The 27,671-nt window shown below is 42.6% G+C and overlaps 1 protein-coding gene across 1 annotated transcript in view; it reads left to right on the plus strand.

Moving 5' to 3' along the window:
• Positions 1-27,069, plus strand: part of fam110b (family with sequence similarity 110 member B) — a 32,979-nt gene extending 5,910 nt beyond the window's left edge. The window contains exons 2-3 of the mRNA XM_042703004.1: positions 10,914-11,071; positions 22,963-27,069. Coding sequence (XP_042558938.1) covers positions 23,420-24,670 — 1,251 coding nt within the window. The 5' untranslated portion in view covers positions 10,914-11,071; positions 22,963-23,419 and the 3' untranslated portion in view covers positions 24,671-27,069. The remainder of the gene's footprint in view (positions 1-10,913; positions 11,072-22,962) is intronic.
• The last annotated feature ends 602 nt before the right edge of the window (positions 27,070-27,671 follow it).

Raw genomic sequence — 27,671 nt, forward strand, 5'->3', positions numbered from 1 at the left:
CCTGTTAATAAGTTACTGCAAATTGAAAATGAAGTTCTGAAGTAGTCAGCTATGCACACACAGTGAAAAGGTAAGCTTTGGTAAAAGAATCACCCTACAGGCACAATAGCGTCATTGCAGTCGGCTGCGCTGCATTTCCGGTGGAATGGAACCATTGAATAAGGAGCTAACTTCAGCCTCGCCAGCCTACAGGAGGACTGCAGCCTTTTAAAAGGTGAGTCGAGATGTAACTTTATTTACGCTGGATACAAAAATTAGAACGTTGCTGTTAATAGCAGTTAGCTAGAGCAAGAACTCATAATGCCTAAAGTAATTGGTTTGTTAGCTGAAACAAATCATTGTGTGTTTTGTACACAATTATTCGTATACATCGCGTTGGCCTTTAGTTTAGTTAGTATTTCGTTTTTTTAAGTGATTGCTTTGTCATCTGTTGAGGATTAACAGAACCAGGCTTCATTTTAGTTTTTAAGGTAGCCTACCTTGTGTCTATTCTATTGTATGTGTAACGGGTGTTTGCTCGATCTCTTTCTCTCTCTGCATTGTGTTGTGTAGAAATTGACAGATGCCACAGCCGGACTGAGTCTTGTCTACTTTTATGGCACTCTCTGACATTGAAAATAAAATAAAATAAAATAGTCAGGCAGACTGAGAAAGTACAGCGTACCGCTCTCCTCTGTCGCAGGACAGTAACAAAACAATTAGTAAAAAATGAAAACAAAGGCACAACTAAATTAGAGCGGCCATGAACCGCCAGGAATATACATCAAGAAAACACAAATGAAGATTGAACACATACAAATGTGCTTACCGCACATCGAAAAGAAAACTTAACAAACAAGCCACATCCAGCTCCTGCCAAATAAACATGTAAACCACTGTAAAATAATATACATATTTTACAGTGCACTAAGCACTCATGCTAGTTACTCTCAGCTAACTAGCATCCATCCACGCCTGCTGCATCAGTAGCCCAATGCAGCTTAAGAAACTGATACAAAAATAAACCAAAAAGAAATACATAAGAATACGCAATTATGTAATTTGTACGGTTCGCACATCAGTGCCACAGAAACTACAATATTAACCAGTTTTAAAACGTTTTTACTCCGCAAACTACGGAAATGGAGTGTGCGAGTTGTCATTTTGCAGAATCGCATTTTTGCAAGGTCCGGTTTGTTAAAAAATATTTGTTGAAAAAGAATGAATGGGCCTTGGAAAATCAAATGCCCCTGGTAGTTAAAAAGCTGCTTGAAACACCCTGAATCATATTTTGTTCAAATAAATGCATGTGTATGTGATGTTTTTGTATAAACTTTAGACCCTTTATATCCCCTAAAATATGTCCCTCTGGTAACAGCAAAAAACGGACTACAAAGCAAGTCACCTACCTTATGCATCACTAATTTCACAAGGTGAGCAGAAGCTAACAATAGCTAGCTTTACCGATTGGGGATCGCAAGTGTTCTCACAACAATAACGCCATTTAACTTCAGTAAACACATAAATTACCTAAGCGTTTGAAAGCCCTTATCTGTTTCATAAATAAAGCGTATGTCTTAGGCACGAGAGCTGTAACCTTAAGTTTAATAAGAAACTGCACGATGTGGGTTGTCTGTAATCATGGATACCATTGTAGAGTCCCACATGCTGCTTGAAGCATCGACACGATGTAGTCTGTTTTTTTCCTGCTTAAGCATATTGGTAGGGACATCGTTTATTTTTTAGTTACAAAAAATTCAAAAACGTACAAAAGGCCGACTGTTACCTACATTTGAACTCACCATCACAGTTTGCCTAGGTGTTCTATTTGCATTGTGTTGCTCACACCTTATTTTCGCAGATTTTTCAGTTTGGTACGCGTAAAACTTCGGAGACAAAACAGATATTGTTTGATGAAAAACAGCTGTATCTTTTAAGAGTAAGCAGTAATTTGCTTAAAGTAGACTATGTACTAGGAACATCTTGTTGGATACCTGGTGTTGTTTTTTGTACATCTGCTGAAAGATTTGCAAAGGTGTTAAAGTTAAGGCACTGAGAGGTAGATGGGCAGTGCCTGACATTGATTAGGAAGCACTGGTCATCTTAAAGTAGATGATACTGACAAAAGAAGGGCAACAAAATACGACATTGTGCCTGATATTGACATGGGGGGAAAGATGCAGCGGCTGCCCAAGAAAAATGATCTCTCTTTCGTTGGTCATTTTAAGTCTGATTGTGCTAAAACGGAAAGGCATTGAAAGGGCAGAGACAGGCTTTTCCAAGAGGAACATGAAAGGCTGAGACCAGTAGGCAGTTGATTGTTGGAAAGAACCAGATCTGTGCGTTAGGTGAGTGTGTATAAGATCCCTAAAAACAGAGAAAGCCCAAAACCAAACGGAGATGGCAAAGTTGAAAGCCATGCCAATGACCCAGGTAGCCAGATCAGGGCATGGGGTGAGCGTTGTGTTCATCAGACGTAGCCAGAGGGAACTTTGGATCCTTTCAGAGATATGCCATGCGTGAGCTGCTGTAGTCCGTAACAGTGGGCCCCCATAGCAACCAAAATGAATAGGAAGATGTTGATGACTCGGTAAATGAAGACAAGCATTCCCTCTGTCAGTGGATTCAGGCCACAGCTAACGCTAGCACAGATTGGGTAAGCATATCTGGGTGTAGACCGAAGGCAAATTAAGCTGCGGATGACTTCACCCAAAGACTTGTTCATCTGTGTGTCATTCGATAGTGGTTCAGGAGGTAGAGGAGTCATTCAGCGATCTGAAGGTTGCTTGTTCGATCCTGACTCATTCTCACCAAGTGTCGAAGTGTTCTTGAGCGAGACGATGAACCCCTAACCGCTCCTGATGTGCAGGTTGGCACCTTAGATAGTAGCCTCCGCCATCGCTGTGTGAATGGGAAGATGTCATTCAAACAGCAGATCTACTTCACACTACTTAAAATGCGTGCATTTTTTGAGCATGAGAGAGAGAGAGAGAAAGAGAGAGAGAGCGCACCGGTTATAGGGCTTGTTATTGTTCGCATCTGGTGGCAGTTAATTCACTAGTTAATTCAAGACAAGGCAAGACTTTCTTTTTCAAAAACACAAAGGATGAAAGCAACGAGGCGCAGGCAAGGCTAGAGGCGGAGGAGGAGAGGTATGGGCAAGGTAAAAGGGAATGAAATGATGATGAGAGCTGTTCAGACTCAACTTTCATATCTCCTTGTTCAAAATTGATCTACAGACAGAACCGTTTATATCTAACCTATCTAAACCTCGGTTTAACAAACAAAGGCTGAGATTTTCTGATAACTTAAACAGTATGATGTTTCTGCTAAAAACCTGGTAAATGTTTTCTGTGGGTAACCTATAGCCATGTCCAGGCTCTGTGTCAGTGGGACCTATAGCATATAGACAAGGAGTGTGTTAGAATGGATGGGGGAATGTTCATGTGAGTCTGACAGATGACCTGTGCATGCCATGGGCTGTCTTTAGGCTTACTGTTTCTGTATCAAACTGTGTGAAAATGGTGCCTTAAGCTGCCAGAATGTAAAAAAAATTCCTGAGGCAGGATGCATGCTGAGCCAGATAAAGGAGGAGGCTGTACCGATTTCACTGGAACAGTTCAGATAGCAGCCCAACAGGTTGTGGAAACACAGATACCCAATTGACAGGGGATATATCTTGGTAACTGGTCAATGGGTGACAACCCATAAAACACTAAGCTTAGTATCAGGAGCTAACTGTGAGGAATTAGACCAAGTATTGTTGGTCTCTGATTGCACAGTTGATGTACAGGGGAAGCCAAGGTTAGTTCATGTAAGCCATTGCATAGCATCCAATCAGCTCTTTCAGAGCGCAAAGAAAAAAAATATGACTAGTTAAACTTGTCCTTGTGTTAATCTTATCATGATTGTTAGGAATGATGTAATGGCAACCTGAAGATGAACTATTTATTAATAGTAAGTCTAAACCCTAATGATTAGATAGCTGTACGGTTTTGCTTGATGTTGATATGTGAATGCTGTTTTCGGTGTGCTGTGATACAGCTACTGTCTTTTTTTTTTTTTTTTTTGTCTTTTTCAGGACCACCATTGCCCAGTCAGAAAACGTCCAACGGACTGTGCAGATGGATCCAAAGCAGCGGTGTCACGCGCCTGAGAGATGCTTGGACCACGCCTCGCTGGCCAAGATCATGTCTTCCTGGCCAAGATCATGCCTTCATCACCTGGACTGCACCCACCATGGAACCTCAGATGACCGCAGCATCACCATCACAATGGACTCTTCGAGCCGTCCCTTCACAACATTCGTGTACCTCTTGAATCATCACCACTCGTAACACACACACACACACAACAGCGGATGGACTCCCCATTTGTTTGGTGATAGACTGTTGAGTAAAAATTCACTGAAGCCATGTCTGAATGGATAGCCAGTGATGCATAGTCGCCACTCAGAGCATGCAGAAGGCAAGTGTCACTGTACAAGCACAGGGCAGTACAAAATGAGAGGTTATTAAAAGGGTTTATGCTTGTACTTGTGAGCTCAGGAATTTGGCACTTTGGAAACATTTTGATGTTTACATTTTTAACCACTAGAATATTTTTTGCAATTGTTCTGATTGTTTTATTATACCAGGATTTGACTTGACTGTCTTTATTCTTCTTTATTATGATCACTATGTTGGTGGGCTACGATCAGACGGGGGACTGAAACATATGGGTGGTTTTCATGTATTGCTTTAATAGTTGCAACTATTTGTGAATCATCCTGTAAACTTATTATCTAGTGACAACCCACCTGAAGATTAAATATCAAGTGTCCACACTCCTTCCCCCACAATAACGTGACCCATTTACATTAAGTGCACTGGGGCCAAAAGCCTTGGATTGACATGACGTGCTGGTGACAACAGCCTCGGAATATGGAGTGAGACTGCCTGTCTGTTCTTCCTACCAAAAATGATTGTTTTATTTCACACCTTGTATCCCCCAAACTGACCCTAGGTTTTGAGACTTGGATGGATAATCTTTTATTTCATTATGTGTGTTTTATTCTGCAGCCCTATAAGTAGTTCCAGTTTCTGTCAGTTAGTGCTGTGTGATGTAGAATGCGGTGACTATTGTTTGCGGAGACATTTACTGTCTTGTGAAGTTCTGCTGAATAAAGTAGTCTACTGACATTTTTTCATTTCAGAATAAACAGATTCTCTCACCAGTCATAATAACAAATGCCTTGCCTGCTCCTTCACCACATCCAGCTCACTTGAGTTGAATCAAGAAACACAGTGTTGGCATTTCCATCCTGAGTTCGCCACAGAAATACGACAATCTTTCAATATTTAGTGGACCCTTAGTGGCGATACGAGTGAAACCTCCTCTAACTCCGTGGCTATGCCTGATGCTTGGGTAGTGAAGGGTGTTGCCATTCTCTTTTAGCTCCGCTATCCAGAGAGTGAGTCAGGGGAAGTTCGATGTCATCACCCTGAGGGCTGCTCTGTGTTCCGCTTCTTTGGCACGCACGTCAGTGCAGCCATTTGCCAGACTGCGTTAATCTGTCTAATGAGTTACCAGTTAGATTGAAGGGGATTAAGAGTTTTCTCTTGCATCTTTCTGGCATTCCATAAACCGTGAAAAGTGAATTTTCTCACATTACATGTCATTATGATGTAGCGACGACTGCACAAATGTAAGCATGAAAGTACATGTTCATATTGTTGTCTTATGGTATCACATCAGCATTTAATAAAGTGAGATTTTGAATCCCCGCTCAGGCCTGATGATTTGTTCACATCCATTCCAGATTAGTAACTACTTCCAGCTCCTCCAGAGAAGCATAAACCATATTAAGGTCAGCTATCACTTCAGACTGGCTGCTGATCATACCTCTCGCAGTGCTCAGTATTATGTTGCTTACTAAAAGCTGACTTGCAATATGCATGGTCCATTACATCTCTTATAGTATAAGCATTCTTTTTTTGGGGGGACACAAAAGACCTGCAAGTTGTGCAGTCTGTTTTTTGCAGTCAGCCCCGGTAGGTGTAGTCTGTTTGCTAACCAAAGGGTCTGATACGGGGTTGACCTGTGGTTTTAAGCAGTTGCTCAGACTGAATTAGTCTAATGGAACTTAACAGAGGTTTCACCCCCGCGTCCTGCTTTCTTGGTCTACTTACCCCAGTGTGTGTGTGTGTGTGTGTGTGTGTGTGTGTTGGAGCAAGCAGGGCTGTGGGACTCCAGTCCTGGTGCCTTAGTTAGTACGTGGGGCTGGCATTGCAATGAAGCGTGTCAAGCAATGTGTACTGTGATCTTGTGTTTCCTCATACGACAGCTCTGGAAATGTGTTGTCACTTTGTGGAAGTCAAAAGAGCCCTCTTCACGTAAGTCTCACAGGTTTTAATGCTAGAAGAGCATTGAACTCGTCTCCTTAGCGCCACAGCTTTATTACATAATTGCACCATACTTAGTATTGGCCTAATGTTTATGGTTTAGAACTCCTTTGGTTGACTCAGAATTGTTTCCGTTGATTAACCTAGTGATATTCTCCTGAGCTATGCTAAACTTTTCTGGGCACATGTATTGTTGAATATTGTGAATGGAAAAAGTCCATTCTACCTTTTTCTGTTTATGGATCAAACCCACTCACACTCTCCAATTCCTAAGCAACTCTGTTGAGGCCTCACTGCTGAAAAACCAAACAAGAATGTTGAGGATTTTCTGTAAGTAGCAGGACTAACCTTGCAAGCCTGTTTCTGAGGATGAGCTGTATCCGACACTCTAAGACTATGTGATTAGTGTGATAGTTCCACGCTAACGACAAAGAGGAAGGTGCAAACCCTATGATGCAAAATTGGTCAAGTGAGAAAGGGACAAAAATAAGACGCAAGACTACCTGGTGTCAGCCTGATAAGTGGGTATTTTGAAAGTTCTTGTCAAGAGCAGAAACATTGTTCAGTCTAAAGATGGAATCATTGCAGTGATGGCAGTCACAGGGAGATGCAGTTTCAGCTGTCTAGAACACCAGGATCAGGAGTGTCTTTAATGGATAAGCCTGGCATGAAGAGCTTAAAAGAGACAGGGTAAAGAAAAACATTTATCTAACGTTTATTTAACGTTTATATAGGCTATGTATTTGAAGGTAAGGAAATGACACTTTTAGTTTGTTTTGAATTGGTTTGAAAGAATTGGAAGGTAAGGTATTCGTATGCTGGGCTACAGTGTTGTGCTAGGTAGGCTAGTGATTGGAGTAATTCTTAATAATGGTTGTCGTCATTAATATTGTCATGTTAAGTTGTGATTTTGCTCTTTTTTTATTATGAGGGATAAGGTCTATCACACAGTACTGCTGGCCTAGTCATCCGTTTTCTAATGTGTGAGCTGCATCTGTTGTAAATGTGCATTTTTGTGTGTGTGTGTGTGTGTGGGGGGGGGTGTGTGTGTGTGTGTGTGTGTGGCAGGTGTGTGTGTGTGTGTGTGTGTGTGTGTGTGTGTGTGTGTGTGTGGCAGGTGTGTGTGTGGGGGGGTGATGCACATCAGATATCTCAGATGCAATGGGTGCTTATCTTCCACAATACTGGTGGTAGCTGGATCTCGCTGTGCTTAGGTGTGTTGCCTTGGAAATTAAACAGGTGCAAACAGCCAAGGGAGAGGACTGAGAGACAGTGGGACTGTTTTCCAGCACTCCTGAAAGGTCAAGGCTTCTTGTGGAGGTTGGAGCCCTGCGGCGAGCCATGTGCCTTAGTAATCAGCTACAGGCTGAGTCGTCAGATGGAGGCAGTTGGCTGCAAAAGAATGGATGTGGGATGGACTTGAACTTTTATGCCGGCTAACCTATTGTTAGCTTATTCTAGTGTTGATAAAATGCTTTATAAAGCATTTATATGTTCATTTATTGTCATTGAGATATTTGACATTATCAGAAGAAATCCTTGTTAACAAAAATGTCACCCTTTGGTATTGATATTTGATATTGGCTTCTTTTCATGACCTCGGTCACGTAGTCCTCAACTACATTCTGGCAGCTGGGACAGAACACGAGTTATGACGACAGAAAAGGAAAGAAATACTGAGAGGGAATTGGAATATGATTTTGGTTATTTAACATGCAGCCACTATTATGTCTGGTTGATGTTAGTCGATAACTCAAGAATTCACCGATTTAAATGAAGTGATGGATTTTTGGTGTCCAATTAGCCTAACCATAGTGAAAATGCGACTTTACAGCATTTATTTCTGGTCGTTGGCAACAATTATACCCGAAAATGTATGTTGTGCCCAGTTGATTTCTATACAAGAGTTAACCTAATGGATGCTTCCGGCTCCAGGCTTGCTTATGGCCTCTCCATCAGCGAGCAGAGCAGCACAAGGTGAGGCACTGTGGGTGGGTGTGGGACTGCCAGGAAGCTCACTTATAAATAGCCTTGCCAACTGAGTTGCACTGAGGGATGCTGGCATTGCTCAGAGACTTCTTTATAAAACAGAGCCGTTCCCATCCGAATTGAAGCTCTACTAGAAGAAAAATAGTAATTTTAAGGTAGCGTTTCCCAATAACTTTTGTAAAAAGTCAAAGCCAAAAGAAGGTTATAGAATATTTTCCTTATTCCTTATTACAGAAGTTCTCTGCCTAATTGTGTCAAGCAACCAGCGGTCGGTTCTACTGCCTTCCCCTTTCTCCTCTTCTCTGCAGCATGATGCAGAGATCTATGTGAGACTAATATGATGTTTTACTGTTACTAATATGCTGCCATGTTTTACTGTTACTAATATGATGCCATGTTTTACTGTTACTAATAAGATGCCATGTTTTACTGTTACTAATATGATGCCATGTTTTACTGTTACTAATATGATGTCATGTTTTACTGTTACTAATGTGATGTCATGTTTTACTGTTACTAATATGATGCCATGTTTTACTGTTACTAATATGATGTCATGTTTTACTGTTACTAATGTGATGTTTTACTGTTACTAATATGATGTCATGTTTTACTGTTACTAATATGATGTCATGTTTTACTGTTACTAATATGATGTCATGTTTTACTGTTACTAATATGATGTCATGTTTTACTGTTACTAATATGATGCCATGTTTTACTGTTACTAATATGATGTCATGTTTTACTGTTACTAATGTGATGTTTTACTGTTACTAATATGATGTCATGTTTTACTGTTACTAATATGATGCCATGTTTTACTGTTGGTTACACATATCATCTCCCCTTAGTTCACACGATTCTCTTTAGAAAGACCCACCTAAGCCCAGTGGTACAACTCATTCAGATGTCACCAAATCAAGTCGTCTTGCCATAACTCAGTGTCTGTTAGGAATTTTAAGAGCTGGCTGATTCCTGCATTTGGTCAGCTTTTGGGGGAAAGCAGTGTGAATCTAATTAATACATCTCTAAAGTGACTTTTGTGATCATGTCGAGGGAACATATTTTGTAGTATGTGACTGCTATGGTGTAAAAAAAAAATATGCAGACACATGGAAGCCATGGACCTTCTGCCACTAGCTCCCTGTGTCGCTTGACTCACTTCAGTCAGAATCGAGTGTTCAGCAGCGCTCATGTGTGTACGGCGTCTCAGACGGTACTGCTACCAAAATGATCTTTTGTGTAGACAAATATCGATTGATTTAGTGATTGCTCATTAGTTTTGCAATTTAAATAAATTTTTGGATTGAAGTACAAATTATAGGATGACCAAATAATTTTAGCCCACTAAATTATATTCATACTGAAAATGTCTTCTTAAATTCCAATGTGGTGTACAATGAAATTAATGTTACATTGAATGAATTGAATTCATGTTTAATTTTGGCGTGTAATAAATATGCCTGTTCGGTAACTTTTTTTCATCTACCAGACACAAAAAGTAAATTTGGCCCAGACGCTTTCCACCTGGAGCTGTAGTCATGTGTCGTTCAGGACTGTGTCTTTCAGTGTCTTTACGAACAAATCTTTGATTAGTCCATGCCCATGTTCCAACTCATTCCTTACGTTCGCTTGACTTTTGTTATTTGTGTTGGCGGCAAACTCGTTTGAATGCCTCGCGAGCAGTAAATTGCTTCATGATTGGACTGTGGAGCGTAGGGGAGGACCACCTGCCTTTCAGTGAAGATCAAGTAGCCAGGCTATACTCAAAGTAAAATATACCAAACAATCACTAGTTCCTTGTTCACCAGCGAACGACGAGTCAATAACATTCTCACTGACCAGGCCTGAACCAGAGTAGTTCAAGTGCCTGAGTCAGACTATCTCATGTTGTGTGAAAAGGCAACTCTGAGCAATGTCTGTCCGGACCTGATTCTCCACAGTTCATCTGAGAAAACAGCTATACATAATCTTATTAGTAAACACTGGCTTTGGTTGTTTCCCATCTGATCCAATTAGGGACTCCTGCTTGGCTTTGATTGGTTCAATCAATCAATCAATTCAATCTTATATAGCGCTTGTCTAAATACCCGAAGTCGCTTTACAGAGTCCAGTAGTCATTCATACCGGTGGTGGTAAGCTACATCAGTAGCCACAGCTGCCCTGGGGCAGACTGACAGAAGCGTGGTTGCCAATCAGCGCCTACGGCCCCTCCGACCACCACCAACATTCATTCATATTCATACGATGCAATGCATGTCTTTATGATGGTGGGGAAAACCGGAGTACCCGGAGTAAACCCACGCAGGCACGGGGAGAACATGCAAACTCCACACAGAAAGGACCTGGAACGACCTGGAACTCGAACCCAGGGCCTTCTTGCTGTGAGGCGACAGTGCTAACCACTGAGCCACCATGCTTGGTTCAATCTTGATCGGAAGTACTTTGTGAAAAGGATAAACTGCCCCTAGCCATCCATCCTAAAAGCTGTTCACTTTTGTGAGTTTGTGTGAAGGCATAGCTTGCCCTAACTGGATATACTTGTGTTTGTCATTGCAGGGATCACCCCTACTGATAGCCTGCAGCAGCTTGAGGAAAAGGGGGGCTTAGAGGGAAGCCAGTCTGAATTATCCCAAACGTGAGACCCAACTATTTCACATACAGAAGATCAGTGCCAGAGGGACAGTGCCAGAGGAACAGCACACATTTTGCCACAGGTATGAATCCAAGTCTCCAATAAACCTGCTTCTGTGTTGCTTATCCTTAGACTCTGATGGGCCAGATCTGCTAACATCGCAGACCTGGGCTTAGATTAAGCATCGGCCTAGTGATTGGATTATATTCTAATTCATGTGGTCCCAATTTGAATCTATTCAATGTTTTCATTTTTTTTTTTCTACCATGTTTCCTTAAACTTGATCATTCATAAGATATACTTTAAGATACCTTCATTTCTGAGGTGTTTCTCTTTAACGTCCTTAATTAAGGTATGTCTTCTCTAAGAGATACTTTTGTATGCTTGGCCTGAACCAGAGCCACAGCTAGTGGCCATCACCAGACAAGTCTCATGCCCCCCAAAATTGACAGTTTCATTTTCTCAGGAAATTAATTGTTGCATTTTACGTTTACTTTGTTCTTTCATGTGTGTTGAACTTTGTCGGTGTGTGTGCATGCTATTTATTTCGCAGCCTATATGCTGGTAAATAAGGAAATATGCCGTGTCGTGTTATACATTTTGGGTTTCGTTTGCAAATCGCAAATCGCAGTCTTTATTTGAGGATTTACGGTATGTAGGTTTGAGGTTTGGGAAGTTGTCATAGTGTTTAGCCTGCCACTCCAGGCTAAATAGTTGTCGAGTTGTTGACATTTACCAAAATTCACGTCCAGAGAATGTGGTTGTGATGCAGCCTGTCAAATTTCATGAACTTTAACCTTTACGTCACAAGATATTGGCTAGTGAAGCACTAGATTTTTGCATTGAAAATGATTCAACCAGTAGTAAAGGGTCATGCACCTCCATGGTATGTTGGTGGTGGCTGAACTTCATTTAATTCTTTGGAAGATTGACCGCCATTTCTGTACTACCACACAATAGAATAAAACCAGACTAACCAGACTACATTTTGTTTGCTGAATTGAATAGTGGATCATTCTTGTTTTACGTCAGTTTGTTAGCAGTTTGCTGATATTTGCTAGCTAGATAACCCTGAGCAAGCCAATTTAACAATCATCCCTTCAGTCAATCACACTATAACATGTCTCATGAGATCGTACCATGCCTATTGTATTCACAAAAAGCTACACCCATACATAGAACAGTATAGCCAACTACTGGCCATTCTGGGTATTGCTGGTTATAAATAGAAACACTTGTACAGTTACTGGACTGATGAGGAACCCTTCTGTTATTAACCTGTCCATTATTCAGTGGTAAACAGGCTTTCCTCCCAGTCCAGAGAAGATCAACACCATGAGAGAATCATTAGTCTGGCCAGGTATTGTTTGGAGCATTTAAACTAAGCTCTGCCTCCCAAGGCCTTCTCTCGGCTGTGTGAAGGAACACAATACCAATTTCAGATATTAATCGGATCAAATTATTTACATACAAGAAATGGAAAAGGAACTCAATAAATATTGTAAATTCTAGCCTATATGAGAGAAAAGAAGAGAGGAGGTGAGTGGCTTAGTGTCTAGCAGTACTGGACATTTTATTGTTTTAAAAATGATGTTCGAAGTGTAGACTTCTGGATCATGTTTTCTTCTTGTATGGGTTCTCCCATGAATATATTTTGTCATTGTCAGTAGTACCTTGGGTACATAATGACTCTGCATAGTTTTATTTATTGTGACATTGGATATTAACACTAACATAACCAAAAGTGTAACATTTCAGCATTAGTCAGTTAGATACACATTATACCTAGCATTGTTTGTTTGAACTGTGACACAGACAAGCAGAGCTTTGATGGTTATAATCTTTCCTGCTACACTATTTAGAGAGATGGCTAGTCAAGTGTTATTTGATGCCAAAAGTAGGATCTTCCAAACAAAGACCTAATGAAATTGTTAGTTAGTGACGGTTACAGTAAGGGGAATAAGTTAATGTTGCAAACATGTTGTGGACAATGCTGTGCATTTGTAACCTTGTTATAACTAGGAGTGTTTGATATGTCCTAGTTATTACTCAGAGTGTTTGATATGTCCTAGTTATAACTCAGAGTGTTTGATATGTCCTAGTTATAACTAGGAGTGTTTGATATGTCCTAGTTATAACTCAGAGTGTTTGATATGTCCTAGTTATAACTTTTGATTTTGATATGTCCTAGTTATAACTCAGAGTGTTTGATATGTCCTAGTTATAACTAGGAGTGTTTGATATGTCCTAGTTATAACTCAGAGTGTTTGATATGTCCTAGTTATAACTAGGAGTGTTTGATATGTCCTAGTTATAACTCAGAGTGTTTGGTATGTCCTAGTTATAACTCAGAGTGTTTGATATGTCCTAGTTATAACTTTTGATTTTGATATGTCCTAGTTATAACTCAGAGTGTTTGATATGTCCTAGTTATAACTAGGAGTGTTTGATATGTCCTAGTTATAACTCAGAGTGTTTGATATGTCCTAGTTATAACTAGGAGTGTTTGATATGTCCTAGTTATAACTCAGAGTGTTTGATATGTCCTAGTTATAACTCGGAGTGTTTGATATGTGAGGTAGAAGCATAACTTCAGTTATTATTTTGGTGGCGTTCCAAGTCCACCATCTCTTCATTATGTCCAGCTTATGTAAGTCATGGTTGAGGTGGCTGGACTCTATCCCAGTACTCATTGGATTCAAGGCCTGGACAGGATCATTGCCCATTGCAGGGTGAAAAATGTTCACATTCATTTCCATGTCTGGTCAGTGAATCATCTCCACCTCATTTAATCCTGGTTTTGGATCATAAGAGACAAGAAGAGTCCCCACTGGTGGCTCGCATGAACATGGACAGAACCAACTTCGTGTGTACACCACTGGTCATGGACTTGGAAGGTCCTTGTTTGTGACGTGGACTTAGAAACTATTTATTACTGTGCCACTTGGAAAGGACATTATGTAAGGCAGTGATTGTTTCAAGTGAGTATCAGTGAACTCTGCAAGGATGAACAGTTTGTCTGTTTCTGCCTTTCCTTTGAGATGCAATATAATAGTGTCTGTGCTGCCTTTCCTTTGAGATGCAATATAATATGGTCTGTGCTGCCTTTTCAAGAATTGTAAAAAAGCACACAGTGCAATGCAGTTCTTAAGTATTAGAGGCGGCCACATCCTTTATCTGTTCTTAATTATTAGCGGCGGCCACATCCTTTATCTGTTCTTAATTATTAGTGGCGGCCATATCCTTTATCAGTTGTGAGGCCCACCCCTGGAAAGCAGCAAAGAAGCTAGATATTAGATATGGAATGTTTTGAAGTGGAATGGTCATTAATTGTTTGGGTTATTAATGATGCAGTGCGTCAGTCGTTTTGGTCCCATTCCAAGCTTCTACTCCAGCTTCCAGCTTCCAGATATTTGACTAAATATGTCTCCTATAGACAGATGTGTAGTGCTCTATGTTCAAAGCCTCCTGATTTGTTGTGAAGAGTTAGGTGAGATTTGCTATCCTGAGCAGTTTATATCCACTCCACAGTTTAGGTGGAAACCCTGAACTTCAGGAGTCTGCCGCAGCCTGTGAGCAACACTAGGGACACAACATGCTGATGGATTCATTCATCACCTGATGACATTCTTTAATGCTATCGATTCTTCTCTGAGAGGAAGCAGGACACCCACAGTCGAGTCAGACATAGATTATTGTTAATAGATTGTGTCCCATAGCAGATTTGGAAGTCGTATAATAATGATAATGTGAAAGTGTTGTGACCTCTATATTATATGGATGGTTTGTCAAAAGTCTTGAGAAACAAATCTAGTGTCTTGGATCCAGCCATAAACAATCCCCTCCAATCCACTCGATGCTTCAGGAGCACGGAAGGGAGTCGTATCATTTGAATTTGAACATTTCTCAAAACCAAAACCACCTTTAAACTTTCTGTGGGATGATTCATCCATGTTTTCGGTGTAACATCCGCAGGTAAAATAATTCCAACTGTCCAGTAGCTTAGCTCAAACTGAGATAAGCACGCACACACACACACACACACACACACACACACACACACATACACACACCTGCTTGGTGGCTGGTTTATATGCTCATTGTGAAGTAGGGCTGGGCGGTATGACGGTATATACCGTGCAACGGTAGAAATGTGTCTACCGGGAGAGATTTGGCTATACCGTTTCAACCGCGGTATACTCTTATTTTGAAATCCAATCGATTTATTTTTAGATAATGACCTCCAAACTATACATCATCCCGCTTATTTTACAGTTACTCGCCAAAATGATAGAAGACATTCCTCCAAAATACCTCTTTAACGATTATGTTGCCGTTTAGTGATTTCCGTTTAGAAAAAATAGTTCTTCAGGCAAATAGAACTTTCAAGTTTCAGGTGTTGCGTAGCAACCCATTACTTGCTGACTTCAAGTTACGTTAAATGACCGGACTACTTGCGGAATGATATGATATGAAAGACGTGAATTAAAGCACAAAACCCGTTGCCAATTATGGTCATTACTTTTTCGCAGCAGTGAATATAAAGAAATTACAGACCTGCGAACGTTGGGGTGGCCCATTCAAATCAACTGAACTTTTTTTGAACATTCTGAAGAGCCGTATAATACGATACCTAGTTCAATTTTTAAGCACATGACCTGCAAGGACTATCATGCCTACTTGTTGAGTAATCCTCGACTGTTCCTCGAAAGATTCTACTGACAGATCTACTTGAAAAATATGGACTGAAGTGTCTAGCGTAGCCATTTATGTGCAAGATTCTGTTCCATTTTTCCAGTTAAAGTGGGAGCACAAGAACAGTGAGCGTCTATGGCGATTATCATAGACGTATGTATATGTCTATGGCGATTATAACTGTCGAGATTCTAAGTAACATGGAGACAACTTGTTTTGGTACTCCACCTAGATCATAAACCCTTGAATAAAAAAACGACTCAGTGAAATCGGTTGAGAAATGTAAACGTGCTTTTTATGCAAAAAAACCCGCAGCTCCACCGTTTACTTGCGTTTGTTTACAGGCTTCACCTCACCAATGTTGCGGCGACGTTCGCACGTCGCAGCAACGGGCTGAAGCGGTCATGTGTAATTGCCAACTTCTTAATTTTCTTATTTTAATATGTGGCCATATAAGAAAATGTTTTTCCCATCATTATTGCGTTAACATATGAACAAACATTGAAAAGAAAGTTAACACTTGATTTCTCTTCTGAAAGTACATTAAAGAACCACTGAAAGCCACACAAGCACTGGACTAAATGCCACTACATGCACTTTGTTTTAATCTTACTATTTAAAGATTCAATGGAACCTTCAGTACAAAGTAGGCATATATTGACCACTATTGCTTAGGCCAATATCCTATTGAGGCAGTATTGTTTCTGCACCTTAGTGTTCTTAAGGGTCAATAAATAAAGCAGATCATACTGTATAGCCTATGTCTGTTGGACACATTTCACCACAGCTGAAGTGTCCTCTTTTTCACAAACTCAAATCTGGTCACCCTACGTATAATAAACCGTGATATATACCGTAACCGTGATATACAATTACAAATACCGTGATAGAAGATTTTGGCCATATCGCCCACCCCTATTGTGAAGCTATGAGCTACTCTCCCTGAGGTCTTGACTCAGCTGTGGTTTTCACAAATGGCTGATTCCAATATCCCAGTCAGTCACATGCACACTCTCACTCTCATCCTGTTCATGTCAGAACAGTGTCATTCTCCAGCTATTAAACCCAAACATACACAAAAAACAAAAGCATACTTGTGAAGATAATTTATAAATCTCCATAGTGATTTCAAATGATATATTGAACTGGCAGTATGGTAGTGTTTTAAGAAAAGCTGAATGGTCAAGGCCTGTTTATTTGTAGTAGAATCTGTATTTGATTTCAAACGGGTTTAGAAAATCATATTTCCTGAAAGTTTTCACTCTGCACATAGCGGCACCCTTGTTTGACGCTGAAAACAGAAACAGAACAGCGCTCACACTAAGGACACCGAAGCGAAAGGACATTCAAAGCGAGCGGTAAAAGTGTGGTCAAAGGCACTAAGTAGGCAGAACCAGAACCAAGTTAATTAGTGAAAAGTTTGGTTGAAGCCAACCAATAGAATTGTCGAGCAGTCCCTTTATCCCCAATCCCTTAATGTGTCAGATGAGATTACAATTTAAGAAGATGGCAATATGGCGCAGGTTCAGTGTTTGTCAATATGGCGCAGGTTCAGTGTGTGTCAATATGGCGCAGGTTCTAGACAGTGTTTGTCAATATGGCGCAGGTTCTAGACAGTGTGTGTCAATATGGCGCAGGTTCTAGACAGTGTTTGTCAATATGGCGCAGGTTCAGTGTTTGTCAATATGGCGCAGGTTCTAGACAGTGTGTGTCAATATGGCGCAGGTTCTAGACAGTGTTTGTCAATATGGCACAGGTTCTAGACCAGACCTGGGCAAAGTGCGGCCCAAGGGCAATTTGCGGCCCGTTGGCTGTCCCTGTGCGGCCCGCAGAGGTCAATTGTAAATTAGGAATCAAACGTAAATACCTGTACTTATTATACGGCTCTTCAGAATGTTCCAAAAAGTTCCGTTGATTTGAATGGGCCATCCCAACGTTCGCAGGTCTGTAATTTCTTTATATTCACTGCTGCGAAAAAATGTATGACTGGTGTCATTGGCAATGGGTTTTGTGCTTTTAATTCACATCTTTCATATCATTCCGCAACGCAAGTAGTCCGGTCATTTCACGTAACTGAAAGTCATTGAAACTTGAAGTCAGAAGGTGGGTTGCTCGCATTTGCGTGAAGAACTAAACGGCAACAAAATCATTAAAAAGAGGTATTTTGGAGAAATGTCTTCTATTATTTTGGCAAGTAATCGTATAATAAGCGGGATATTTTTTTATTTCCGTAGGCCTACATTCGTGCGTGTGGGCGTGCCTGCGACCATTTGCGCTGATAAATATTTATATTACTATTAATTTGTATACTTATACTATTGCATTGCAAGCTTGCTCTCGTGTGCGTGTGTGTGCCATGTGTATTGGTCGTCTGGGAACACCTTTAATACTACAAACATGCTCATTTTCAAAATCGTTTTGGTGAATGTTGATTACATGTTGATTAAATAATGTTGGCGTTTTTACTATGCCTGCACCAAATTTTTTTGATAGCCTAAATGCAACATCTACTCTTACCAGAAGCAGTTAATCAAAACTATACAATTTTATGTTTTTTTTTATAAAGAGATACAACTTATATTGAGCAGAATTGAGTTCAGCCTATTGGTCCGGCCCTCCACAACAGTCCCACTATCTCATGTGGCCCCTTGGGGAAAATAATTGACCACCCCTGTTCTAGACAGTGTTTGTCAATATGGCGCAGGTTCTAGACAGTGTGTGTCAATATGGCACAGGTTCTAGACAGTGTTTGTCAATATGGCGCAGGTTCTAGACAGTGTTTGTCAATATGGCGCAGGTTCAGTGTTTGTCAATATGGCGCAGGTTCTAGACAGTGTGTGTCAATATGGCGCAGGTTCTAGACAGTGTGTGTCAATATGGCGCAGGTTCTAGACAGTGTTTGTCAATATGGCGCAGGTTCTAGACAGTGTTTGTCAATATGGCGCAGCTTCTAGACAGTGTTTGTCAATATGGCGCAGGTTCTAGACAGTGTTTGTCAATATCGCGCAGGTTCTAGACAGTGTTTGTCAATATGGCACAGGTTCAGTGTGTGTCAATATGGCGCAGGTTCAGTGTTTGTCAATATGGCGCAGGTTCTAGACAGTGTTTGTCAATATGGCGCAGGTTCAGTGTTTGTCAATATGGCGCAGGTTCTAGACAGTGTGTGTCAATATGGCGCAGGTTCTAGACAGTGTTTGTCAATATGGCGCAGGTTCTAGACAGTGTTTGTCAATATGGCGCAGGTTCTAGACAGTGTTTGTCAATATGGCGCAGGTTCTAGACGGTGTTTGTCAATATGGCGCAGGTTCAGTGTTTGTCAATATGGCGCAGGTTCTAGACAGTGTGTGTCAATATGGTGCAGGTTCTAGACAGTGTTTGTCAATATGGCGCAGGTTCAGTGTTTGTCAATATGGCGCAGGTTCTAGACAGTGTTTGTCAATATGGCGCAGGTTCTAGACGGTGTTTGTCAATATGGCGCAGGTTCTAGACAGTGTTTGTCAATATGGCGCAGGTTCTAGACAGTGTTTGTCAATATGGCGCAGGTTCAGTGTGTGTCAATATGGCGCAGGTTCTAGACAGTGTTTGTCAATATGGCGCAGGTTCTAGACGGTGTTTGTCAATATAGCGCAGGTTCTAGACAGTGTTTGTCAATATGGCGCAGGTTCAGTGTGTGTCAATATGGCACAGGTTCTAGAGAGTGTTTGTCAATATGGCGCAGGTTCAGTGTTTGTCAATATGGCGCAGGTTCTAGACAGTGTTTGTCAATATGGCGCAGGTTCTAGACAGTGTTTGTCAATATGGCGCAGGTTCAGTGTGTGTCAATATGGCACAGGTTCTAGAGAGTGTGTGTCAATATGGCGCAGGTTCTAGACAGTGTTTGTCAATATGGCGCAGGTTCTAGACAGTGTTTGTCAATATGGCGCAGGTTCAGTGTGTGTCAATATGGCACAGGTTCTAGAGAGTGTTTGTCAATATGGCGCAGGTTCAGTGTTTGTCAATATGGCGCAGGTTCTAGACAGTGTTTGTCAATATGGCGCAGGTTCTAGACAGTGTTTGCCAATATGGCGCAGGTTCAGTGTGTGTCAATATGGTGCAGGTTCTAGACAGTGTTTGTCAATATGGCGCAGGTTCTAGACAGTGTGTGTCAATATGGCGCAGGTTCTAGACAGTGTTTGTCAATATGGCGCAGGTTCTAGACAGTGTTTGTCAATATGGCGCAGGTTCAGTGTGTGTCAATATGGCGCAGGTTCTAGACAGTGTTTGTCAATATGGCGCAGGTTCAGTGTGTGTCAATATGGCGCAGGTTCTAGACAGTGTTTGTCAATATGGCGCAGGTTCTAGACAGTGTTTGTCAATATGGTGCAGGTTCTAGACAGTGTTTGTCAATATGGCGCAGGTTCAGTGTGTGTCAATATGGTGCAGGTTCTAGACAGTGTTTGTCAATATGGCGCAGGTTCAGTGTTTGTCAATATGGCGCAGGTTCAGTGTGTGTCAATATGGCGCAGGTTCTAGACAGTGTTTGTCAATATGGCGCAGGTTCTAGACAGTGTTTGTCAATATGGCGCAGGTTCTAGACAGTGTTTGTCAATATGGCGCAGGTTCAGTGTTTGTAAATATGGCGCAGGTTCTAGACAGTGTTTGTCAATATGGCGCAGGTTCTAGACAGTGTTTGTCAATATGGCGCAGGTTCAGTGTTTGTCAATATGGCACAGGTTCTAGACAGTGTTTGTCAAGAGCATCTTTACAAGGACTATACCGTGATGCCGTGATTCAGTTGTGTTCTGTCTGCTCACTTAGATTCCATGACAAGCTAACATCATTTTAGTTGAGATCAACATAGCCCATCTCATTTCCATTCTTGACAATTTATTTAGGCCTAGATTGTAAACTGTGCAAACATGCATAACATGTGATACATGCATAGCTTACAATTATTTACAATGACCAATAGCAGAGCCTATAATGATTTACAATGACCAATAGCAGAGCCTATAATGATTTAAATAGACCAATAGCAGAGCCTACAATGATTTACAATGACCAATAGCAGAGCCTACAATGATTTACAATGACCAATAGCAGAGCCTACAATGATTTAAATAGACCAATAGCAGAGCCTACAATTATTTTAAGCTTTTACTGCAACACCATATTAGGTGTGTCTCAGGTAACTATGGTATTACACGTGATGATATTTAGACTTTAGAATTTACATTTCTTTACATAGCTTTTTTACTCTGGAAACAAAATATGCTATTTGATGCAGTCGATGCATCCTGAACCCCAGCAGAGCCCAGCAGTTGAGTGTAAGCCTGTTTAGCAGGAGAGAGTGGACATATGAAGGTTTTCATAGGTATTTGTAGATACACTGACAATATGGGATATCCCCGAGACAGGGAAGGAACCTGACGCGTAAACCGCAAGAACAGCTGTACCCATTAGCCTAGAAGAATGGGGAATGTATAAGATATGGGAGGTTGTCAGGTGTTTATGTTGATTTTGATGCATTTGAACACCGGGACCAAACTCAATGCAGTCTCTCTGCATTCCATTGCGGGCAAGAGTCTGATTAGACTACAGTATATGAATAGAAATAAGAAGAAATGTCATTATTGTGTATTTCCATTAAGGATGGCATTCATTTGCTGCTTACTGAGCATTTCATTCAAGTTGGACAAATTAGACTTCTTCCTCCCAGACACTTGAATCTTTCAAGGGCTTTAACCTTTTAAAACAAACTATTTATTATTTTGTAAACCCTGACATGGAAGGGTTTAACACAGTGTGGAGGTATAGGGGGACCTATTAGCATAAATTGAATATAGTATTCATAATTATGTTTTAATTTGGGTATTATAATCACCTGCAACGAATCAGTTAGAATGAACCCCTCAGATCTACACAGGGAGTGGGTCCTCTTCCACGGAGGCCATTATGTTGCAACACCATGTTTCTACAGGAGCCCAGAACAGCCACCCAAAGCACTGGCTCTAGAGAAGGCGTTCTTGGACGTTCTTATGGCATTTGACGGCCACCGTATTTTTCCCTACACACCTGGAAAGGGAGGGGAACTCAGTTGGTTTCAATTCAACAACCACAAAATACTACGTACTGTACCTTTAACTTGAAGGGTATAAGGAACTAAACTAGGGCCACTGTCTAGTTTTGGCAGAAGGCATCTCTTTGTGCTTCAATCTGTATCTCTCTCACATTGCATCTGGCAGCGTGCTACAGGGGAAGGCAGACTGTTGTGTCAGCAGTTTTCAGTGCATGGGAATGATTTGAGTTATTTCAGTATTCCAGGAGGGACTAGTCATATTCACAGAACACATTCAAGAAGAGAGTCCATGCCTCCAAACATATCAGCTAATTGGATTTAATCAGCTCAATGCAGGCAGAAGTGAATTAAATGTACGTTGTATGTTGAAGTATCCAGTTCAACTGGATAAAGGGATTAAATCGAGGAACTATGGAGATTTTTATTAAGATCCTAAAAACTAAAAATGTAAATTCTATTTGATTTCTCTAAAAAGTGAATTTAATGATTTGCATGGCTAAAATATTTTTTCTGGGCATGAATGGTAATTATTTATAATCTACCTCTGTTGTTAGACACAGTTTAGGACACTGTGTGTGTGTGTCTGTGTGTGTGTTTTCTGTGTGTGTGTCTGTGTGTGTGTGTGTGTGTCTGTGTCTGTGTCTGTGTCTGTGTGTGTGTCTGTGTATGTCTGTGTCTGTGTGTGTGTGTGTCTGTGTGTGTGTGTCTGTGTGTGTGTCTGTGTGTGTGTGTGTGTCTGTGTCTGTGTCTGTGTGTGTGTCTGTGTATGTCTGTGTCTGTGTGTGTGTCTGTGTGTGTGTCTGTGTGTGTGTCTGTGTATGTCTGTGTCTGTGTGTGTGTCTGTGTGTGTGTGTGTGTGTGTGTGTGTGTCTGTGTGTGTGTCTGTGTGTGTGTGTGTGTCTGTGTCTGTGTCTGTGTCTGTGTGTGTGTATGTCTGTGTCTGTGTGTGTGTCTGTGTATGTCTGTGTCTGTGTGTGTGTCTGTGTGTGTGTCTGTGTATGTCTGTGTCTGTGTGTGTGTGTGTGTATGTCTGTGTCTGTGTGTGTGTCTGTGTATGTCTGTGTCTGTGTGTGTGTGTGTGTGTGTGTGTCTGTGTGTGTGTCTGTGTATGTCTGTGTCTGTCTTCTGCTTCCACTAGTCAGTGGCCTTTGTGCTGTTGCTAGGAATGTGATGTCACAAGCTTCTTTAACAGGATTGGTCCTTTTTCCCCTCTATTTCAGACCCACTTGGCCACGGTCCAGGAAAGGGGGAGACAGACCACAGCGCCCAACTCCTCCCACCCACCCTCCCCCAAGCATTCTCCACTCTCCCTCTCTATGCTGAGAGGCACTCGGCACAGCACAGCACAGCACAGCACAGCACAGCACAGCACAGCACAGCACAGCTGAAGCTGACCTCAGCTCAGTGCCCTCCGTTCCTTTCCTTTTCTCCTCTTCTGCTTCCATACTCTTTGCTTCTCCAAACCCAGGTTGGGGTGCTGGAGGAGGGGGAGGGGGAGGCGCTCAGAGGTGTATGGTGCTCTGACTGGGTGAAGACATGAGCTGCTGCTGCTGCTGCTGCTGCTGCTGACATTAGAGACGGCCCCCGATGCTCTGTCACTCCCTGGCTTGATGTTTGTGCCCGTGGTGCACAGCTCACAGCCCCTCCACCCATCACCCCCCCCTACGTGCTGACGCTATGCCCACTGAGACACTGCAGCCAGACGGCAAGTCTGCCGGCCAGGGGGCAGCCTATGCCTCAGCCGTGCCCCTGCGCATCCTCAATAAAGGGCCGGACTACTTCCGCAGGCAGACGGAGCCCAACCCCAAACGCCTGAGTGCTGTGGAGCGGCTCGAGGCCGACAAGGCCAAGTACGTCAAGAGTCAGGAAGTGATAAACGCCAAGCAGGAGCCTGTCAAGCCATCTGTGTTGGCCAAAGCGCCGGTGTGCCCTGCACCGGTCAAGCGGAGCTCCTGTGGTGGTGGTGGTATAAGCAGCGCCAGCCTCAAGGCTTCAAACAACAATGCCAAGTCAGACACCTGTGCCATCACTGCCAAGAGAGAGAACCTCAACTTGGAGATCCTCAAAAACATCCTCAACAGCTCTTCATCCTCGGAGGGTCCTCCTGCCAAAGGAATGGCTGCCCTCAAACCTGGAAGCCGAAGTTGGGCACCACATCGGGACTCGACAGAGTCCACCGAGCTTGGGCTACGATCCTTTGCTGAGTCACTGAAAGTCCCAGGGACATCGTTGGGTTCTTTGCAGGGCAGGCGTAGTCCCCAGCCAGGGGGTAACCTGAACCTGAGTCGGCGTCTGCTGGAGGAGCAGGCGGAGGGGCAGCGCTGCTCTGTTCTCCACGCCTCTCATAGCTCCTCTGACATTCGCTGCCTGTGCAATGGGAAGCCGCCGCGCCCCGCCTGCAGCAGTAGCAGCTCCGCCCCGCCGCTACCCCCCAAACCCAGGCCTCAGGCCCTCGCTGGCTGCGACAATGTGCTCTGCTCCCTGGAGAGGGAGTCTCTGGCACTGCCCTCAGCCACCACCACCACTACAGACCAAGAGCTGGAGCTGGGCAGCTCTGTGGCCCGCCGACCCTCCCTGCACCGCTCGAAGTCGGATCTGAGCGACCGCTACGCTCGGGCCGGGGCTGACGTGGAGCGCTTCTTCAATTACTGTGGGCTGGACCCTGAGGAGCTGGAGAGTGTAGGTGTGGAGAGCTTCGCTCGGGCCAACTCTGATATCGTCTCGCTCAACTTCCGCAGTGCCAGCATGATCAGCTCGGACTGTGATCAGTCGCGGCACAGTAACGAAGACCTGACGGATGAGGAGGAGGACGGTGCCGGTGAGCGCGTGCCCTACGGCATCTCGGCAGTGGAGCGCAACGCCCGCGTCATCAAATGGCTCTATAGTATAAAGCAAGCACGAGAGTCTCAGAAGGTCTCTCACGTCTGAGAAGACAGAGGGAGGGGACGACTTTTTTTCCTGACTTGTTCAAACTTCTCAGACCTTTGCTTTATTTGTGTTTTGGCAATCTTGGGCACTGTCCTTGAACCTCCAGGTGGGGTTGATCAAAAAAAGCCCTTAACGGTTAGACTGATGTTATGTTTGGTTGCATTCAGTGCATTTGTTGTCCTTTGAATCTGCATGGTTCTTCAACAACCTTCATCTCCTTAATGTGTGGCCTGGTAATGCAGCAGATTTAAGGTCAGGCAAAAACACAAGTAAGACCTGTAGAAATGGCTCCTTCTCTCTCGCCATTAAACTTCTGAGTGCAGCAATTGTTTTCCTTTCTGTTTCCAGATCTATCCTTTTGGGTTTTGTATAACAGAAACTCAGCGTGACAATGCCAGGTACGTCTGTTTTAGGTACATGGCTCATTTTCATATGATCCCAGCGCACTGAGCCGATGAAGCCATATCCGTGTGAATGCAAAGCTGCAGTGTGTTTCTAGATCATTCTGTCCTTTTTCACTCCATGGGAAGCTGGCATACCTGTCCTTTATAGACTGTGTGTGTGTGTATGAAAATGCACTGCACATAATTGAGTGCAAAAAGCATGTTTCAGCTTTATGCTCTGATCCTGTGCTCTTTGCTGTGCTCAGTCTGTGTGAGTGTGCCCCACTGCTATCAGTCCAGCAGTTGCATTAAGACGCATTGAACATATTAACAGTACGGCTTTACTTTTTCACAATTTGTTGCCCATTATATTTCCTACGAAGGACTGTTTTTGTGATACTTTTTCTGAATGTTGTAAATGCTGTAAGAATATGTCTATAATTTCAGCATTGTTTGGAAGGAGAAATGCCCGAGGATAAACTCGCTATGCTCCATCCATAGCACTCAACCTGTCTCTTTGCAATTTGGTGTGTTAGAGTACGATCTGGATCAAATCTGTGTAACACTGTTGTAAGAATGACATGTTGTGTATATTCAAACTGGAGTTGTGGCTCAAAAAGTCTTTCTTCGCGATTTGTTCATGATTAGTTATGTCCCAATAAATAGCAAATTTTGCCATCTTTTGCCATCAGAAGTTAGAGTTGTGGTGAATACCTCTGAGAAAGTGTTTGAAATTATAATCCTATCATAGATATTTGACCTGAAAGGAAAAGGTTTATGCTGATGACTTCAACACTAGGCATGTAAAAGGGTATAGCAAGGTTATACTCCAGGGGTGTTTTGTTTTTCAGTGCAGAGGGGAAGGACAAGTCAGCTCCAGCATTCTACTCTTGGTCATCATTCCAAAGGCAAACTAGCTTGTGACTAGGGATCGTTCCTAAAGAGGTTTGTGTTAGCGTTCCTTCATGGAGCTACATAATGGCAGTCATTTCCCAAAAGACGTGTTCAACAACTTAAAGTGTCCTCTCTGTAATACTCATGACATGGCAGAAGTACCCACGCTGGAAATGGAATCAGAAGTCATCACAGTAGAATTACAATACTTGTTTCACCACCCTTCTCAAACAGTACTTTTCCACAGAGGATGTTGGGTTAAAAAGACCGTTGCACGGCAGTATTACATGAGAACAATCTGTTAAGACACTTATTGCAGGACTGACCCATTGTGTAGACCGTAGGCTCAGTCTGAACCAAAACTACATCTACAAGAAAGGACAGCAAGAACACCTGTCTGGACTACAGAGTGCATTGGTTTTTTAAGAGCTTGAACAAATCCCATTTAAACACCAACACAACATCCACACAGCAACAAATGAACAAAGAGCCAAAACAGGTGACTTTGGGTGAGAGTGGCATAGCCTCTGTTTAAAGAGAAAGTCAAGATTCTACCCATATAGGGCCTTCTGAAAGTCCTTCATCTTTTGTCAGAGTAATATCTCTAGATCCATTGAAACAATGCCCTGCTATTTTATCCTTGGTTGTCTGATGGTTTCGCTACATAATTGTCTTGTGCTGTCTGCATGGTGGACGTGCGAGCAAGGAGGCTAAAATCTACGGGCAGTAGCGTTTGTTGCTAGCACATCTCTTAAGGTGTCGGGGAGAGAGGTTTACTGCACAGTACTGTACCTGCCAGCTACCGTTACACTCACCCCCCTAAAACCTCACTCCCGTTCCGGATCCACAGCACCAATGTAACCTGCGTTGTGTGGACAAACACAGTCCCACACCGGACGCAAACTTGCAACCTTGGACACGGGAGGCACACATGCTAGCAAAGAGGCCAAAACCCATGGGTGCTAGTGTCTGTCCCTAGCACAAGTCTTAAGGTGTCGGGGAGTGAGGTTTACTCACGGCCGTAGCACTTTACCAACTGTGTTTATTTGTTCTTAATATGAGTTTACTTTAGCAATACTATTTATTTTAAGAGGTCATACCAATAAAGCTTATTGAATTGAATTGATTTGATTTGGTTCTACCTTCAGTGGTGCAATGTGTGACGTGACCACATGGTGGCAGAAGAGAATAAGTTGAGTGGTCTGAGTGCTGTAAAGTGGTCATGGTTGTCTGCCCTGCTGAGAAAAACCAATGCAAACCAAAACAATCCAATCTTCATTAATTAATAATAAATTGTCAGGTTTTATTGGCACACACGACACACTGGAACACACACGTGAATATATGGAGGCGACACAGGACACACACACCTGAGGTTGCAGTGAATTTATCTTCTGCCTTTTCCCATCCTGGACTGTCCCTCCTCCAGGACCCCCCAGGAGCAGTGGGCAGCTTGTAAGCGCCCAGGGACCAAGTCAAGTGAACTGTCCATCTTTGGTCAGGGATGGACATGTGTTCTGTTCTTTTTGCATGTTTTTCTGTTGGGGTTCTTAGTGGAGGAAACCCCTTGTGAACACGGGGAGAACATGCAAACTCCACACGGAAAGGCTCGGGAGATAGCCCACCTGAGGACCTGCCCCCCAGAGCCAACAGCACCCCATGCGGGAGTCGAACCCATGACCTTCTTGCTGTGAGGAGGCAGTGCAAGCACCTGAGCCACCGTG

This window comes from Clupea harengus, chromosome 22, assembly GCF_900700415.2.
Source record: "Clupea harengus chromosome 22, Ch_v2.0.2, whole genome shotgun sequence".
NCBI lineage: Eukaryota > Metazoa > Chordata > Actinopteri > Clupeiformes > Clupeidae > Clupea > Clupea harengus.